Genomic DNA, 15,427 nt, shown 5'->3' with positions numbered 1-15,427 from the left:
TACATGATCATAACATTCTTATAATACACAGTACTAAAGTATTCAAATAAGATATTTTAAAGCACATTCGATGGATTTCACACACACCATTTAATCAAAATGCATGTTAAAAGACAAAATTCATACGATTATCTATTTTTTGTTTCCATGAAGACATATTTTAAACACCCACAAATTCACTCTATAACAAATTGCAGCACTGGTATCAAACCACTAATGTAAAAATAATTAAAGAGTGAAAAGTGTACAAAAACGTATAGGGGACAAGGACCCCCAGAGTTTCCAAGGTGATGAGGGCTGATATACAAAAAATGTCCCCCCTTTAAATTGTTTCCCCCAACCTTCATTTTCCCATGGCAAACATGTAGACACAAAACTTTACTATGGACTTACACAAGAATTTCTCACTTATGAGGTCACATACTTGAAACAACAACCCTTAATTTTAAACAAATCTTCTGTCTTCATGCAATTCATTGCCAGACTGTTCCATCACTGCAAATGACTCAACGTTTAGCACTTAGACATGCATGGACTCCTCTCTGCGGGACAGTTTATAAATTTCTACTTAATAGCTTTTAAACCGCAAGCTAAATTAATTACGCTTTAAACAAACAGTAATGACTCCATTTATATTTGTCCTCTGGAGTAACATCAGACCTTGGATAGAAAAAACAAATAGGTCGCTCCTCTATAATGGAAGACATGAGAAAGGTGAAACAGTCTCGAGCAGGATGAATTAATAATGTTGGTCTGTTAGTGTTGGGTCAAATGCTAGATGTTGATTCACATTGGTGTAGTTTTTAGAGTCACTTTGTAAAACAAGAACAGTTTTGCTATGAGACCCGGATCATCTGAGCCGCAGTTTCATCTCCTGCCTGTTCCTGCTCAAGTTTCTGCAAAGAAAGGAGGGAAAGAGCGATCAATCATTAGCCTCACTCCTAATTTCAGATATGCTTCACTCAGCACCTCGACAACACATTTCACAAACAAGTATTTCATACCTGTCTGCACCGAGTTTGAGACAGCATGATTTATAGCATGCCACTGAATAACCAAGAATAAGTTAGTTAAGGATAGAAAGGTTTATATTTACCAAGCTATCTCATTTTGCCATTCAGACTTTGACCTACACAACTACCTAACATTAGCAAAACCAGCGGATGTAGTCTTACTCCAGTGAGAAATTTTTGGAAATTAACCAAAAAGTGATACGATCCGATCAACAAACACGACATGCACAAAAAAAAGATGCACAGTGAAGCATGGTTTAATTTGGTTGGAAATGATGTTGCTTCCCTCGAAAAAGTCTGGAAGTCAGTCATTTTTACTAAATTACAATATTCACATATTAAAAAAACAATCACAATGTGTGACAAACATGAACCAAGATGCATATGCAGGAAAAGCAAGGCAAGGGAAAGCACAAGCATCCATCCAGCAAAATAAAAAAGCAAAGGTGAGTCAATAAAAAATGTAATAAGAATATAAAATGAATGACAACAAAATAAAAAAATATTCAAAATGCATACATTTTTTATAAACTGGTCCCTCAAATTCATTTTCTTCTTTTCTGGCATGCAGTGATTTCACAAAAACTGAAATGTGTTCATGCTTTGTTTAACCTGCTGTGCTCTACTCAGCGCTTTGAAGTCCACATGAGCTGTACCAGTTGTATGTGAAGGAATATCAGTCAAGCCATGTGAAGATCAGATGTTAAATTACATTTCATTCTGATTATATAAAGACAGGGGAACGTGATCATCTCTTGTTCTTGTTAAATACAGCAGATTTAAAAATAGACAGACACACCACACACTTTGTACAGACCACCACATGGCTGAGACTTTCGCATGCAAACACTTAACTATGAACAATGCTTTAACAATCACAAAACACACTTGGACTCAGGACACCAATAAGCATAGAGCAGCCAAGCAAAAGGTCATCCAATGCAAGAGCAGCCAATGAGAGAAAATCACAGCAGGAAGAACCGAAGAGTTCAATGAAAGCAGAGATGAGCATCTATGCAAGGGGCTGGGTGTGCTCGGGCAGCCAATGCGAGTTCATGAATTCAGTGGCATTGTGATGGTCTTCTTCCTTGACATGGCCCTGCGCTCTCACCTGCATGGCCAAGGCCATTTCTTCTCTCTCTTTAGGCGAAAAGAAACGCCCCCCATCGCCGCGCTTCCGCTGCATGGCGTGCTTGTGACGTGACTCGTGAAGGTATTTCTGCAAGTCAAAGTGGCAAATCAGTATGGATATCGAGCCTAATTGTAAACTGTGGTATTTAGAAGATACACAATAACTTACCCTTCTTTCCTTAGGGATCTTGCCCTCTGCCTCCAGCTTGGCTCTGGCTTGACGTCTCTTTAAGATACGGTGGTATTGTTTGGCATTTACGTAAAGCGGCTCTTCTTCGAGCATTTCGGCCCCTGGGAGAGGGATTCGTTGTATGGTCGGTACAGCACCACCACCTGGCATCATCTGGCAGGGCGGGTACAAAAAAAGTAAAGAGAATTAATTTAGTCAGCCTTTAAAATTAATTACTTTATTTTTATAATCATTTTTTTTTTACTTAATCATGCACCAGCTATTGTAATATAGGCAAGAAATCATGATGACACACTATGTGCGTGAGAAAAAGACACCCACAGAACAGCAGAGTGGATCATTTGTGATGAGATGGATGGCAGATCACCTTACACTTTAATCAGTGCTAAAGATTAACACAAAGTGGAGGGAAGTCAACCGTTTCAACATTCTTCTGAAAAAATCATCAAATTCTTGGAAGATTCCTGACAGCAGGAACTTAAGGACATGCAATACTATTACATATAAAGGAAAATTCACTGGTATGCATTTCTTTATATTCTTCATAGTTTGAAAAGGCGACTTCCGTAACCAAGGCAAGATTCATCAAAGCATGCACCCCGACACCTCTAAGTGTTAATAAAAGGAGACGTTCAATCTTGTTAGGTACCTCATCAGAAGGTCTTACCATGACCATTCCCCCAGCGTTCACCATGTTGCCGGCTACCGGCAGGGTAACAGTGACTGTTCCCTGACCGCTGTTGGTCGTGGACGTGTTAGTGCCCCCCGCCTGGACGATTTGAGTTCCCGCCAGACTCCCTGCTGGGATAGTGATCATGCCTGTGTAGAGAGAAAAACGATAAGCTTTGTGTGTTTACGCTTTCATATACGGTTACAAGAACACTTTAAAATGATTTTGATTTATGTGTTGACTAAAAAAGTAGATTTTTTTAATAGGTGGATTTTTAAACCAAGTAACTAATAACACACAAACAGTGAAAAGCAAATTAAAGCAATAAAGAACGCAAATATGCTACTTCGGACAATACGGACTTACCGGCTCATCCGGGAACTTGACTGTAAATTTGTCACCGCCCCTTTTTGGGGGAAACAAACTAGACTTCTCAAAGACTTCCATACAAAATAGCGGAACAAAGCAACGTTCGTACACACAAGAAATCACTCAGATTAAACATGTAGAGTAATTATCTGTCCACCCTGCCTCCCATAGAGCCCAAAAGATACATTACCACATTTAATTTGGTTAATATAAAAACATGACCCTTTCATTCTCACAGCGTCAAATTTGTTTAACAACGCTATCCAGTGATTGCTGGAAAATCACTAAGGCTAGTTGTATGGCTGAAAGGAAAAGTGCACTCAGTACTCTAAATATAAAGACATAATATACAAATACGAAGTAACTTTCAAATACGAAGTAAAATCATTCACTGGCTTTCCTGTTGACTCGGTGAGGTACGAGTAAATGTCCAGGTAAGACACCTCTGGCCAATGGGGAGCGTTACACAAATTTGACGCTGTAATAATGAAAGGGACATGTTTTTATATTGACCAAATTAAATGTGTTAATGTATCTTTTGCGCTCTATAGCAAGCAGGGTGGACAGATAATTACTCGACATGTTTAATCTGAGTGATTTCTTAAGTTATTTACGCCTGCCGGGTTTGTACGAACGTTGCTTTTTTTTCGCTATTTTGTATGGAAGACAATGGGAAGTAGTTTGTTTTTCCCCCAAAAGTGTGCGTGAACCTGTTCAGAGACATTCTGTGACGTTGCGCCGGTTGTGCGTATGTTGCAGGTTCTAAAAGTTTAGACTTATTACATTTACTACATCTAATATCTGAAATGTACAGTATGGTTTTAAATACCTTGCTGTAGAACTGTGCCATCAGCATTCACAGGCTGGTATACAATAGTTTGTCCGTCAGCTGTCTGGGCAACCTGCTGTCCCTGAACTGTGATCTGCTGCCCCTGTAAAATACAGAACACACTTATAATCAGTACATCATGCTTCTGTGAACAGCAATGCAGTCTTGAACATTTTGTGCAAACTTTGGGTATGAAATGATACAAAAGGTATAATAAGCAAGTACATTTTGAAGATCAGAGAGGAATTTGAGTTGTGTGTGTGAGACCTGGCTCTGGCCTGTGGTGATGGCTGTCTGAGGCTGCTGTATGATGATCTGTTGAGCCTGACCCTGCTGACCCTGTAGCTGCAGAGTTTGACCTCCCTGCAACTGAATCTGACCCGGCTGAACCAACTGGATCTACATACACACACACACACACAATCATGAATTTCTGATACAATTTTTTTTATACAATTGTGAGAACATTTTTATTGTTATACAATAAAAGATGCCGCAACAGGACAAACACATCATCGTCTGAAACAAAGTAGTGACAAAATTCCCTAGGTAGGCGCGAAATGGCAACTTCCGTTAAAGGGGACATGTGGTATATGTAGATAAAAACGGCTCATTCTAATGTAATAAAAAATACAGTTCATTTTGTGAATAGTTATGTATATTATATTGCATTATTGTCAAGAGATCCTTATAAAAGGTAAATTATGCACATTTCAGCAATTTTATTATATATTGAGGGTTCCTCTTACCTGTTGAAGGCCCTGAGCTCCAGAAACAGGCACCTGCATGATGGTCTGCCCCTGAGCACCTGACATGGCTTGTACCATGATGGGCTGACCTGAGGATGTAATCAGCTGCCCACCACTCACCTGCACCATAAGGGGTTGGCCCTGGAGCTGAACATACATACACACAAATAGAGTTAATGTGGGCTCGAAAGATTCAAATAAAAGAACAGACAGCAAAATCTAAGACTAGTGCATCTCAGGACATTAAATGGGGGAAAAATGTAGTGAAGCTGTGTGAAAGTGCTGATAATCATGATCATCCACCAAACAGAATTTTTAGTGCAATTTATACTTCTGTGTCGAGTCTACGGCATAGCCTGCACACCCTATGGTGTAGCCTGACCCAAATTATAATTTCTACACGGACCGCAAGGGTTGTCATTGGTCCACTAGAACCCCCTTCCTCTGGTAAAAAAAAAAAAAAATTGGTGTCGCATTTCCTCATAAACATTTTCGTTTGTGACGCTACAAATAAGCTGAGGGGGTAAATTTAATAACTCAAGCTGCAACAAAATTGGCTGTGTATTTGCCTCTACCTCTCCTGATGCTTCTCCAACAACGTACACACCATGCTGCTGCTTCTTCACCTTTTGCCTTAAAGGGACACTCCACTTCTTTGAAAATATGCTCATTCACCAGCTCCCCTAGAGTCAAACACCCGATCTCTACCGTTTTGGAATCCATTCAGCCGATCTCCAGGTCCGGCACCAGCACCTCCAGCATAGCTTAGCACAATCCATTGAATCTGATTAGACCATTAGCATTGCGCTAAAAATAAGAAGGGTTACATTGTGTACTAAGACCGATGGAAAACTAAAAGTTGCGACTCTCTAGGCAAATACGGCCAGGAACCACACTCCCACTCTAGTGCAACAATCAAAGACTATTGATATTACGCACTGCCCAATAGTCCCCTTGGTTCCTTTCAATAGCAGGGAACTATTTTAAGGCGCTGCATAATATCACTACGCCTGCTGCAGCCATGTTACAGCAACAAAAAGTCTTGATTATTTCACCAGAACGAGAGTATAATGCCAAGCCATATTTGCCTAGAAAATCGCAACTTTTAATTTTCCGTCGGTCTTAGAACACGATGTACCTACAGAAGAGTCAAGTTTTAAATAGGAAAAATATCGACACTCTTTGGTTATTTTTGAGCACGATGCTAATGATCTAATCAGATTCAAGGATTGTGCTAAGCTATGCCAAGTGCCAGCGCCAGACCCGGAGATCAGCCGAATGGACTCCAAAACTGCAAAAATCAAATGTTTAACTCCAGGGGAGCTGGAAAATGAGCGTTTTTCAAAAAAGTAGAGTGTCCCTTTAATACTGTAACATGGACATTGCTTACTAGCGATCCGCATGTTTAATTGCACGTCGACAAGAACAACAACACAGAAGAATAAATGAAAATTGATGCATTGCCTATGGCGTAGGTCTGATGCAGAACTATAAACCACCCTTTAATTTAAACCAGCGTCATAAAAGACGTGGATTGATAATGACTGTAATGAGGTGGCTGCACCATCCAAGCAAAGACAAATAACATCCAGGTCTGTTCACTCATTGTTCAAGACAAATGTATATGGTTGTGACTTACACATGCAGCAGTCACGACATGCAACACATGCCAAGGACAAACACGAGTGGCTTTGCAGAACATTATCTATTCCTGAAATTTTGCTCCAGACACATTCCCTTTTAAAATGTGTCCAGGCCAGATGCTATTGAACCATGGCAGCACAAATCATGGCCGATTTCAAGGAAGCTTGTTGGTCGATTCAGATCATAATGTGCATGCTGGACGAGCTCACATCTGACAATGCAACATGACTTTAAGGTCAGAGTTAGCACAACTACCTGGAGTGTCTGTACTTGCTGGCCCGTTGCCGTAGCGACAGATGCTTCTGTCTGCAGTTGTACTGCTGTTACAGTGCCCTGAGCCTGTGGATAGTCTCACATCACATCTTGCACAGAGCAACTCCTTATTTTATAGCCTATAGACCCTTTACAGCCCACGTGATCAAATAGACTGTGCACGCATTTTGGCCACAGAAGTGGTGTTATTCCCCATTGTTTCTAACGTGTTAGCAAAAGTTTAGCAAAACGGTTTCCCGGCATTAAAATGTCTGGTTGTTGCGTTTGGTTGCACTAATATAATATACATATATATGTATCTGGACACTTTATATTTGGCCATCTGCTAACGTTTTCTATCCACTCCACTATAGTACATGGATCTGGTAGCCGTGTTGTAAAAGTTAAGTCAACTTTTTAGAATGACCTTCTCTGTCTGTGTTGTCACTGCTGATTCTTGCCATACTTCCGTTGCCAAACTGCGTGCGCATACGTATGGCTGTGCAAAAAAAATCGCCTGCGATTCTCATGCGTGTTTCATCAATAAAGCCAGTTCCGTGATCAGACGTAAATCGCCACCAGCTGCTCCCAGATGGAGCGCCATCCACCACACAGACCCGCAGTTCACCGAGAAGCTAGGCAAAATCAAGTTCAAAATCGAGGAAAATCGGCTCTGATAATCTATGCGATTTTGCCTAGCTTCTCTGCGAACCACGGGTCCGTGCAACAAATGCCGCTCCATCTAAAAAGCAGCTGATGCCGATTTACTTAATCACGAACCGGCTTTACTGATGAAACACGCATGATAATCGCAGGCGATTTTTTGCACAGCCCTACGCAAACGTTGCCACGTCATCATTGTGTACAAACAGTAAAAGGGTCTATATGTACTTAAACTAGGGGTGTACCGATTAACCGTGCAAATGCGCGTTTTCTCAATGAATGAATTTGAATGAATTACGGTGAAATCCAGGCACATCCGAACGCCAGGGGGGCGCTCCCGTGCAGAAACTCCCTTTGTACCACAGAAGAAGTAGCATTACGAATGCTATTCCAGGAAATATCTACAGGAATATTTATATCACTGTTCTTCAAATTGTTTCAGTTTTTTCATGATAATATAGAATATGTTAAATGATTTTGTTTAACGAGTGTTGCTTTTTTTAAATGCACGTTATTAACGACTCCGACTCGTTATAATTTTAGATTGATAAGAACTTCCTACTGACCAAATGCCGTAGTACAGGCACAAGCTGTGCATAAAACAAAGAATCGCAGCCTTGCGATTCAGAATCGATTTCAGACATTTTTATATCATGCATTTTTAATGGGACACACGGTTGAATCGTTAAATCCCTAACTTAAACCTTGAAAAAGTAGAACATCAATATCATATTCTGTGAGAGATTTGGAGTAGTTGGTAGCCAGAAAACACTCCTCTACAGTTCCGAGTGTTGTGTAGGTTGGATTTGTCAATTTTTTAATAAAAATAATTTTTGAGCATGCATTTGTGTCTAGTCGTATATAACATTGTACAAAATCCAGTTCATGCCAATGGAGTTGTCATGTTAGTTCATTGTGCATAAGCAAATTTTACAACATTTGATTTTAAAAATATATTAGTAAATGTTGAAATTAACATGAACTAATATGAATAAATATTGTAGCTCATTGTTAGTTCGTGTATATTAACTAATGTTAACAAATACAACCATATTGTAAAGTGTTCGCGAAACAAATTCCTGAAATAAATTACAATCCTCCTATTTAATAAACAGCACTGCACCTAAAACAGATCTTCATACAGTTAAATTTAGATCATTGTTTAAAAATTTAAAGAAAAAACTAACAAATGTATGGCTTTTTTCTACATAAACTATCAAGAAACTCTTTTACAGTAAATCAGATCTTACCTGTTGCTGGATCTGCCCATTAGCAGCCTGCACAACAATTTGTTCCCCACTTGTAGTTGTGTACTGCTCCATCTTCCCCCTCACCAAATCTGAAATACAATTTTGTTTAATTTTTTAATGAGGCATGTTCATTACTCCTTATTAAGCACAAAAACACTCGTAGATATGTATAAAATAAAGGACAGGCTTTGCGCGCACAAACAGACTTGGGCTAGAGGCCAAGTGCATATTTACTTGTAGGTGGAAAGCAAAGCTTAAAGGGATAGTTCACCCAAAATGAAAACTGTGCCATCACCCACCCACCCTCATGTCGTTACAAACCTGTATCTTTTTTTCTGTTTTACCTTTTTTGTTATGATGATCACAAAGGAAGATATTTTGAGGAATGTTTGAAACCAAATCAATCATGAGCCCCAATGACTTCCATAATAGGAAAAAAGAATACTATGGAAGTGAATGAGGCTCATAGTGAGTTTGGTTCCAAACACTCCCCAAAATATCTCTGTGGTCATCAGAACATAGAAATGTATACAGGAGGTCTGCAACAACATGAGGGTGAGCACATGACAACAAAATTTTCAGTTTGGGTGAACTACCCCTTTAACGTTACATTGTAACCAACATGGGGAACTATTTTTCAAACTATACATTATAAACTGCATACCTAAAATGTTGTGTACACATACACAGTACTCATATATTGGCAATGGGGTCTACATAATTTAACAGATTTTTTTGTATTTATCTACCGATTTTTTTTCTCTCCACAAAATCACAAGCATTTCACGACTCACGTAAGTGAGGCGGTTTTTGAAACAATAAGTTAATTCCTCTATGTTGTGAGAAAACCAAGGCAACTAAAATTAAGGGGAGCAAAATTAAACGTGCTCCCAATTAGCAGAAATAAACACAGACGCTGTTTCACAAACACAAGCAGGTATATGTGTTTGTCTTGCAAGCGCTGCATAAACACTAGCAGCATCCAAATTTCTCACGCTGTCTCCCTCCCCTCGTCCATTAACCGATTTGATTTCTGTATTTTGCGAAATTAGTCATTTGGTTGGTCACTGACAAACCAATCCGTGTTGTCAGCTACCATTTCCCCTCAGAGCAAGCGCAACCCTTTACCGTTTCTCCGTTGTCCGGTTCCCTTCTGATTGGCTCCACTACAGATCTCAAAAACCCAATCAACACAGTGTTGCGGACAAAATGGCGAAAAATGAGCCACACAGAGAAGAAAGGGGGCAGGCTTGACGCATGTGACCGACGAACGGACCCGAGTTTCCCCGAATGAAAACGACGTACGCCGGAAAAGGTCGAAAAAGGTTGGGGGCGGGGTTTCTTGCGCATGCGCGGTTAAACCACCGTGCTTCCTGTTTAATGTCACCGTGAAAACGCCGAAGAGGCACATGTGAGTGTAATGTGCAATAAAATAACCACTCTGTTTTTGATTGTGTAATTTAAGCTGGCTTTATTTTTGTTACGTGGCAGTTTGTGCAGACGCTTTGCTCTAGATGAGAATATATTGCTACGGTTTACAGTAAGGTCCAAAAATGTAAAAAAAAATCACTATTGTCCATTTTGTTTCAATTTTATTGCGATTATCAGCGTTAATTGTCACAATTTTTCTTACACTTCCCACGTGAAAAGATACTGTAGTATACTTCAATATTTACTATGGTAAACTATAATAAATTGCAGTATACGTTAGAGAATATTATAGTAATTACTCTACTGTTAATGAATATATAGTATTCTGTAGTATTAACTTTAGTGAATTGATCAACTGTAGTATATTTTATTGTTTACTATGGTTAGGTTTAAAACACTGTTATTATGTCTAGTTTCCACAGTAATAATACAGCATTTTTAATATGGGTTCATTCGTAACCTAGAAATAATAGACAATCCAAAAAATCCCATATTTTCTTGTCTCAGACTGTGTATTTTATGTAAGCACTGTACATTGTAAGTTTTTTCTTGTATTTATATAAATAAGATGTCTTTTTTTCTGACTATACAGAATGGTCACACCATGGAGAATGGCCCATATGCTGGCCAGCAAACTGGTAAATCTCCCAGGACCTGCTGCCTGCCAGATTTGTCGCCATGCCAGCCGAGACGCATACGGGTGGATGTCTCAAAGGCGTTCTGATTCGCATCCAAAACAGAAACAATTTGAAGACATGTTCGAAGAAGACCATGACATGGATGAAGTCGAAGCCAAACTAAATTCCATCATTAGTGAAGAGAAGAGAAGGAATAAAACAGTCAGATTCCACAAGCTTAGGAGACAAATGAATACACCTGGCGCCCCAGAGAGAAGACTCAGCTGGGATGCTATTGAACAGATAAGGTGTCACCTATATTCTTATGCTCTTGAATACTGGATTATGTAGTGATTGTAGGGCCTTTGATGTCTGTATTCTATAATTTATATGACCTTCTTGCTTTTCAAACACCACAAATATGATCTGAACACTATGATTTCTTTGCACAGATACCTAAAGCAGGAATCCCCAGAGGAATGGACGTTACAAAGATTAGCAGAGGCTTTCTCTGTAAGCCCTGACGTCATCTCCAGAGTTCTCCGTGGGAAATTCACTCCGACAACAGAGCGAAAACTCAAGCAAGACTCTAAAGTGTTGCCCAGCACTGGCCAGCTGTCTCTCTGGGATGGCAAAGCAAAACAGGCCAGGTTACCCGCCTCGGCGGTCAGTGCAGCACCAGCCCTGCTCTCCCCAGGAAACACAGGTGACCTGGCAACACTGAGCAGTAGAGCTCTTGCAGTGAAGGGTGAGACAGGACTGATGCCCTCTGGTGGTAATGTCCCATCAATATCCAGAGTAACATCTAGACTTTCAGCTGTACAGAAAATGACACCTAATTTAAAGGACTCGCACAAATCTTTGCATGAGACTAATGAAATGGATGTGGGCGATGATGAAGAAGAGTTGGAGGAGGAGTGGGATGGTGTGATTCTGACTGAGGAAGAGCTGGAGAAGATCGCCCAAACACTTTCAGAGAAGCTCAGTCCAGTGGAACAGAAGGGAAGAGAGTTTTATGACAGCGATGGAAACTTTTTGTATAGAATTTAAGTATTAATCAAGAGACTTGTCATGCTGGTCTAGACTAAATTATGGTAAAACTTTGAGATAAAGGAAGCGATTGTGATTTTTATCCAGAATTACTTTATCTCCTATGTGTCAAATGAAACAAACATAACATAAAATGCTAAATGAGACAAATCAGTTTATTTCAAACAAACAATTCTGGTCCAAATATACAGAGCAAATGACAGATTAGAATTGCTGTATATGTACAGAGCCTATGTACATTGATTTTGCACAGGAAGAAAAATGGTACACCTCTTATAAATAAAATCACAGTCATAATGAAAATCATTAAACTCTTTGCATTGCAGAGCCATTATTATTATTATTATTGCTCCAAACATGGATAGCAACCTAGCAATTATGCAGTGAGAGAAGAGAATCAAATGTTTAATGCCTACATTTCTGTTAGGGGTGTCTTTGTGTACCTGACTTGTATAAAATAGGAATTAAATAATTCATATACAGATATTTTTGACAGTTGAAACAATGGATAGATACGCTGTTTGTCAAAGCTCATGTTACCGTCAGTGGTAATGAGATTCGTCTTTTGTTTTTGAATTATTGAAGACAAGCTTTGTATTTCTTTGGAAGGCACAAACCGTGCCTCCATGCTAGGCACTTGAATCACAACAAACAAGACTTATTTATAACTCAAGCACAGTTAATAAACACTTTATAACTCGTAATCTGAGACTTTGTAAAGGAGATTGTCTTCCTCCAAGTGAATATTGGATTTTTGATTATGTGTGTTGTAAACTTAGCAACAACTTAAACAACTACTTGAGATTTTTTAAATGATTTTTTTCTAAATGAATTATGGAGAATTAATATTTAAATACACACTCAATGGATTAGACATCAAATAGAAAGTACCTAGTATTGCATTTGAATATTCAAAATTAAATGTTTGAACAGTATAGATCAACACATTTGTTCTCAGCATAATAAATCCAGCTGCATACAAATGAAATTAATGGTGACATGCAAAAGTATTGCCACGAATGGTCTGGCTACCGACTTTTATACTTCTAGGACTTTCCTGATGTCAAGAAGAGAGCCAATAACAGCACAAAAACATTTTTCACTACAAAAATTTTGATATGGGCAAAATGTGCAAGGTTGTACACAAACTACAACTTCACTACTTTACATGCATCTCAATCATTGCTTATTTAATAAAAATATTCTTATAAAACTTCACACAACTTTTATAGCTTGATCTGAAGACCCCAAGACATGAGCTTATTTACAAAATTACCACAAGGAGTGTATTGGTAAAATTACCTCATATTCTACAGTTATTGTGTCGGATTACAATCGTTCTTTATTGCAAACTTAAAGGCTTAAAAATAAGATTGCTACACAGTTGCAGTTTCAGATAAATTAATGATTTTGTTTAGATAAATTAATGATTAATGATAAATTAAATATTTTCCCTTTGTTGTAAAATTAAACATATTGCATGTTTCTCTGCATTTTATTGCTTTTTCATTATTACACCTGATGGCTTGCAGAGAAGTATATACTAAAGTTTTGATCACATTTAATAATAAAAAAAGTTCAGTAGCATTGTATTTCAAATCGAATATCTCAAGGACATGAATGTGTGATATTTCCTGGTGCTTATTTCGCAGACATGCCTCTTCTGTTGAACCAAACAATCTCAAAATCTAATATTATTGTAAGCTTGAACTATACCTATAGCTCTAATGGAAAGAAATTGTACATAAAAGAATAGCAGAAGTATTTTAAAAGTACCCTTACTGACAGTCTTTAAATCTTTAAACAAACCCGAAAATACACCAACATCATAGGAAAGAATTCATACTTTCACAAGCCATTAAACACTGTTCCTCTACATCAGATCATATTACCTGTGCTATTCACAAGACCCTCCGTGGTCAAAGCAATAATGTTTCCTCGCATTGGTTGAGAAACAGGAAGTGCATGACGTCTGTTAGATTAAGTTTCTGAAAGCTGGTTTGTGCTTTAGTAGGAAGCAAGAGACAGCAGCAACAATGCCTGAATGACAAAATGTATCTTCATCTGCTCACCCTAATGCTCAGCTTTACTCCAAAAGGTCCTATAAAACAAAAATCACACGTACAAGTTAATTCACATGCAACTTTCATCACATCCAATGGTTTCAAAGGTCTTTTAAAAGTTACAAAATAGGACAGTAGTGCCCAGATATTAATTCACATTGTATATCCATCAATTTCATTAGAGCATAACTAAATAATTAAGTAAGCAACAGGTTTATGTGCATTTACTGGTGTGAGTTTATCTGTACCTCATCCGAGTCATCGTGGTAACCGTTGTTAGTCGTAACAATTTCATCTGTGTTCAGTAGATCATCATCCATGCGATTGGCTGATACGTTATTTTGTAAAACTGAATAGCTGCGTACCAAAAACCTGCAAATTCAGCAGACAGGGTCATTTACTGTCAGAATGTTTATATTAGCACAGAATGCAACCCAATCATTATTTGGAGAACCAACTTACCGTCCACCACAGACATTCTTCTTTACGAACAGGACCACTAAAACTGCACCGATCAGTAGGATGGCTATGACAAGTGCAATGATAGGGGCTTTGTGTGAGGTAGACTTATCTGTCTGGATAACAGAGACATAGGATGAATAACTATTAAAAAAAGAAGTATTTATACATACATACACCTAGAGGTCTTCACAGGTCCACATTCGAAAACCCGAGACTGAAGTATCTCGGAAACAGCTCGGAAAAGATGGTATATCAAGTTTTGGTGACAACAGCATCTATAGACGGTTTCAGCAGTAACAAAATAAACAATTGGCTTTCGTGGAAAACACGTAACTTCCGGTAAACTCCGCTAAGAATAAATAGCAACAAAGTCCTTTTAAAGTAGTCTATTTATATAACAAGCAAAATAAACAACACATAGGAAACCAAAACATTTGTTATTTTCAACAAGGTATTTGTTCAAGAGTTTAGTTTAGCAACTAGTCAGACCATTAAACAAACAAAACCGAAAGTGAAGTTCTGACCAGGCGCATAATCGCGTCACCACACGTGTGTCCGATGAAACCAGCTATATCAGTATAGTCCGATATATAATCCTCATTCTTTGCAACAGAAGCTCTGCCAGAAATGTACACCGAGTTCATATGTAAGCTTTCCAACCAGCTCAAGGGTTTTTTTCATCTTCTGCTATCTTAATAAAGGTGACTGTGACATCACACAAGCCTTCGACTTTACACTTTGTAGAATATACAAAGATATTTATTGTATACCGCCACTCATCCCAAAATTACCAATATTGCTCAGCCCTAATAAGTGGCCTTGGGTATTTTTAAATAAATATGCTTTTACCAGATGGACTCGAGTGGACTTAAGTTATGGTAAGGTAAATAACAAATATGTTTAACATTGCGCTCAAATTTACAGGATGTAATGGTGTTACATAGTGATTGACATATTAGCACTTTTTGAACAGTGACTCAAGCACGTTTTAACCCTAATAAGACCCATGGGGTCCAACCTACCCCCAAACCAACTTTCTTTAGT

The 15,427-nt window shown here is 38.5% G+C and overlaps 3 protein-coding genes across 18 annotated transcripts in view; 1 reads left to right on the top strand and 2 right to left on the bottom strand.

Annotated features, from left to right (window-relative positions):
- Nucleotides 1-71: 71 nt before the first annotated feature.
- Nucleotides 72-10,032, bottom strand: nfyal (nuclear transcription factor Y, alpha, like). 15 transcript variants are annotated; one of them, XM_055168778.2, is made up of 10 exons: nucleotides 9,889-10,023; nucleotides 8,761-8,849; nucleotides 6,848-6,934; nucleotides 4,952-5,098; nucleotides 4,428-4,601; nucleotides 4,203-4,305; nucleotides 2,984-3,153; nucleotides 2,314-2,487; nucleotides 2,125-2,232; nucleotides 72-896 (listed from the first exon to the last, which is right to left on the bottom strand). In XM_055168778.2, exons 2-10 carry the CDS (start codon nucleotides 8,830-8,832, stop codon nucleotides 837-839), a joined length of 1,095 nt encoding a protein of 364 aa, XP_055024753.2. In that variant the 5' UTR covers nucleotides 8,833-8,849; nucleotides 9,889-10,023; the 3' UTR covers nucleotides 72-836. The 15 variants fall into 15 exon arrangements, with proteins under 15 accessions (XP_055024753.2, XP_055024757.1, XP_055024764.1 ...); XM_055168782.2 differs by having other exon boundaries at nucleotides 4,470-4,601; XM_055168789.2 differs by lacking the exon at nucleotides 6,848-6,934 and having other exon boundaries at nucleotides 3,002-3,153; nucleotides 4,470-4,601; nucleotides 9,889-10,028.
- Nucleotides 10,033-12,183, top strand: ngrn (neugrin, neurite outgrowth associated). 2 transcript variants are annotated; one of them, XM_055168791.2, is made up of 3 exons: nucleotides 10,033-10,171; nucleotides 10,784-11,116; nucleotides 11,261-12,183. In XM_055168791.2, exons 2-3 carry the CDS (start codon nucleotides 10,785-10,787, stop codon nucleotides 11,856-11,858), a joined length of 930 nt encoding a protein of 309 aa, XP_055024766.2. In that variant the 5' UTR covers nucleotides 10,033-10,171; nucleotide 10,784; the 3' UTR covers nucleotides 11,859-12,183. The 2 variants fall into 2 exon arrangements, with proteins under 2 accessions (XP_055024766.2, XP_055024765.2); XM_055168790.2 differs by lacking the exon at nucleotides 10,033-10,171 and adding an exon at nucleotides 10,172-10,300.
- sort1b (sortilin 1b) overlaps nucleotides 11,993-15,427 on the bottom strand; it is a 20,671-nt gene continuing 17,236 nt past the window's right edge. The window contains exons 18-20 of the mRNA XM_073867846.1: nucleotides 14,384-14,496; nucleotides 14,170-14,293; nucleotides 11,993-13,959 (exon numbers count right to left, since the gene is read on the bottom strand). Of these exons, the coding sequence (XP_073723947.1) occupies nucleotides 13,945-13,959; nucleotides 14,170-14,293; nucleotides 14,384-14,496 (252 nt within the window). The 3' untranslated portion in view covers nucleotides 11,993-13,944. The remainder of the gene's footprint in view (nucleotides 13,960-14,169; nucleotides 14,294-14,383; nucleotides 14,497-15,427) is intronic.

This window comes from Misgurnus anguillicaudatus, chromosome 5 (genome assembly GCF_027580225.2).
Source record: "Misgurnus anguillicaudatus chromosome 5, ASM2758022v2, whole genome shotgun sequence".
NCBI classification, from domain to species: Eukaryota; Metazoa; Chordata; class Actinopteri; order Cypriniformes; family Cobitidae; genus Misgurnus; species Misgurnus anguillicaudatus.
Note: the sequence above shows the minus strand (reverse complement) of the source record. Positions and strands in the feature narration are given on the sequence as shown.

Coding starts and splice junctions, on each gene's coding strand:
- nfyal (XM_055168773.2), bottom strand. CDS start 8,832: ATGGAGCAGTACACAACTACAAGTGGGGAACAAATTGTTGTGCAGGCT. Junction 6,935..8,760: donor ATGGGCAGATCCAGCAACAG/GTAAGATCTGAT, acceptor GACTATCCACAG/GCTCAGGGCACTGTAACAGC. Junction 4,602..4,951: donor GAGCTCAGGGCCTTCAACAG/GTAAGAGGAACC, acceptor GTGTGTATGTAG/ATCCAGTTGGTTCAGCCGGG.
- ngrn (XM_055168790.2), top strand. CDS start 10,275: ATGAGAATATATTGCTACGGTTTACA. Junction 10,301..10,783: donor ATATATTGCTACGGTTTACA/GTAAGGTCCAAA, acceptor CTGACTATACAG/AATGGTCACACCATGGAGAA. Junction 11,117..11,260: donor GATGCTATTGAACAGATAAG/GTGTCACCTATA, acceptor TTCTTTGCACAG/ATACCTAAAGCAGGAATCCC.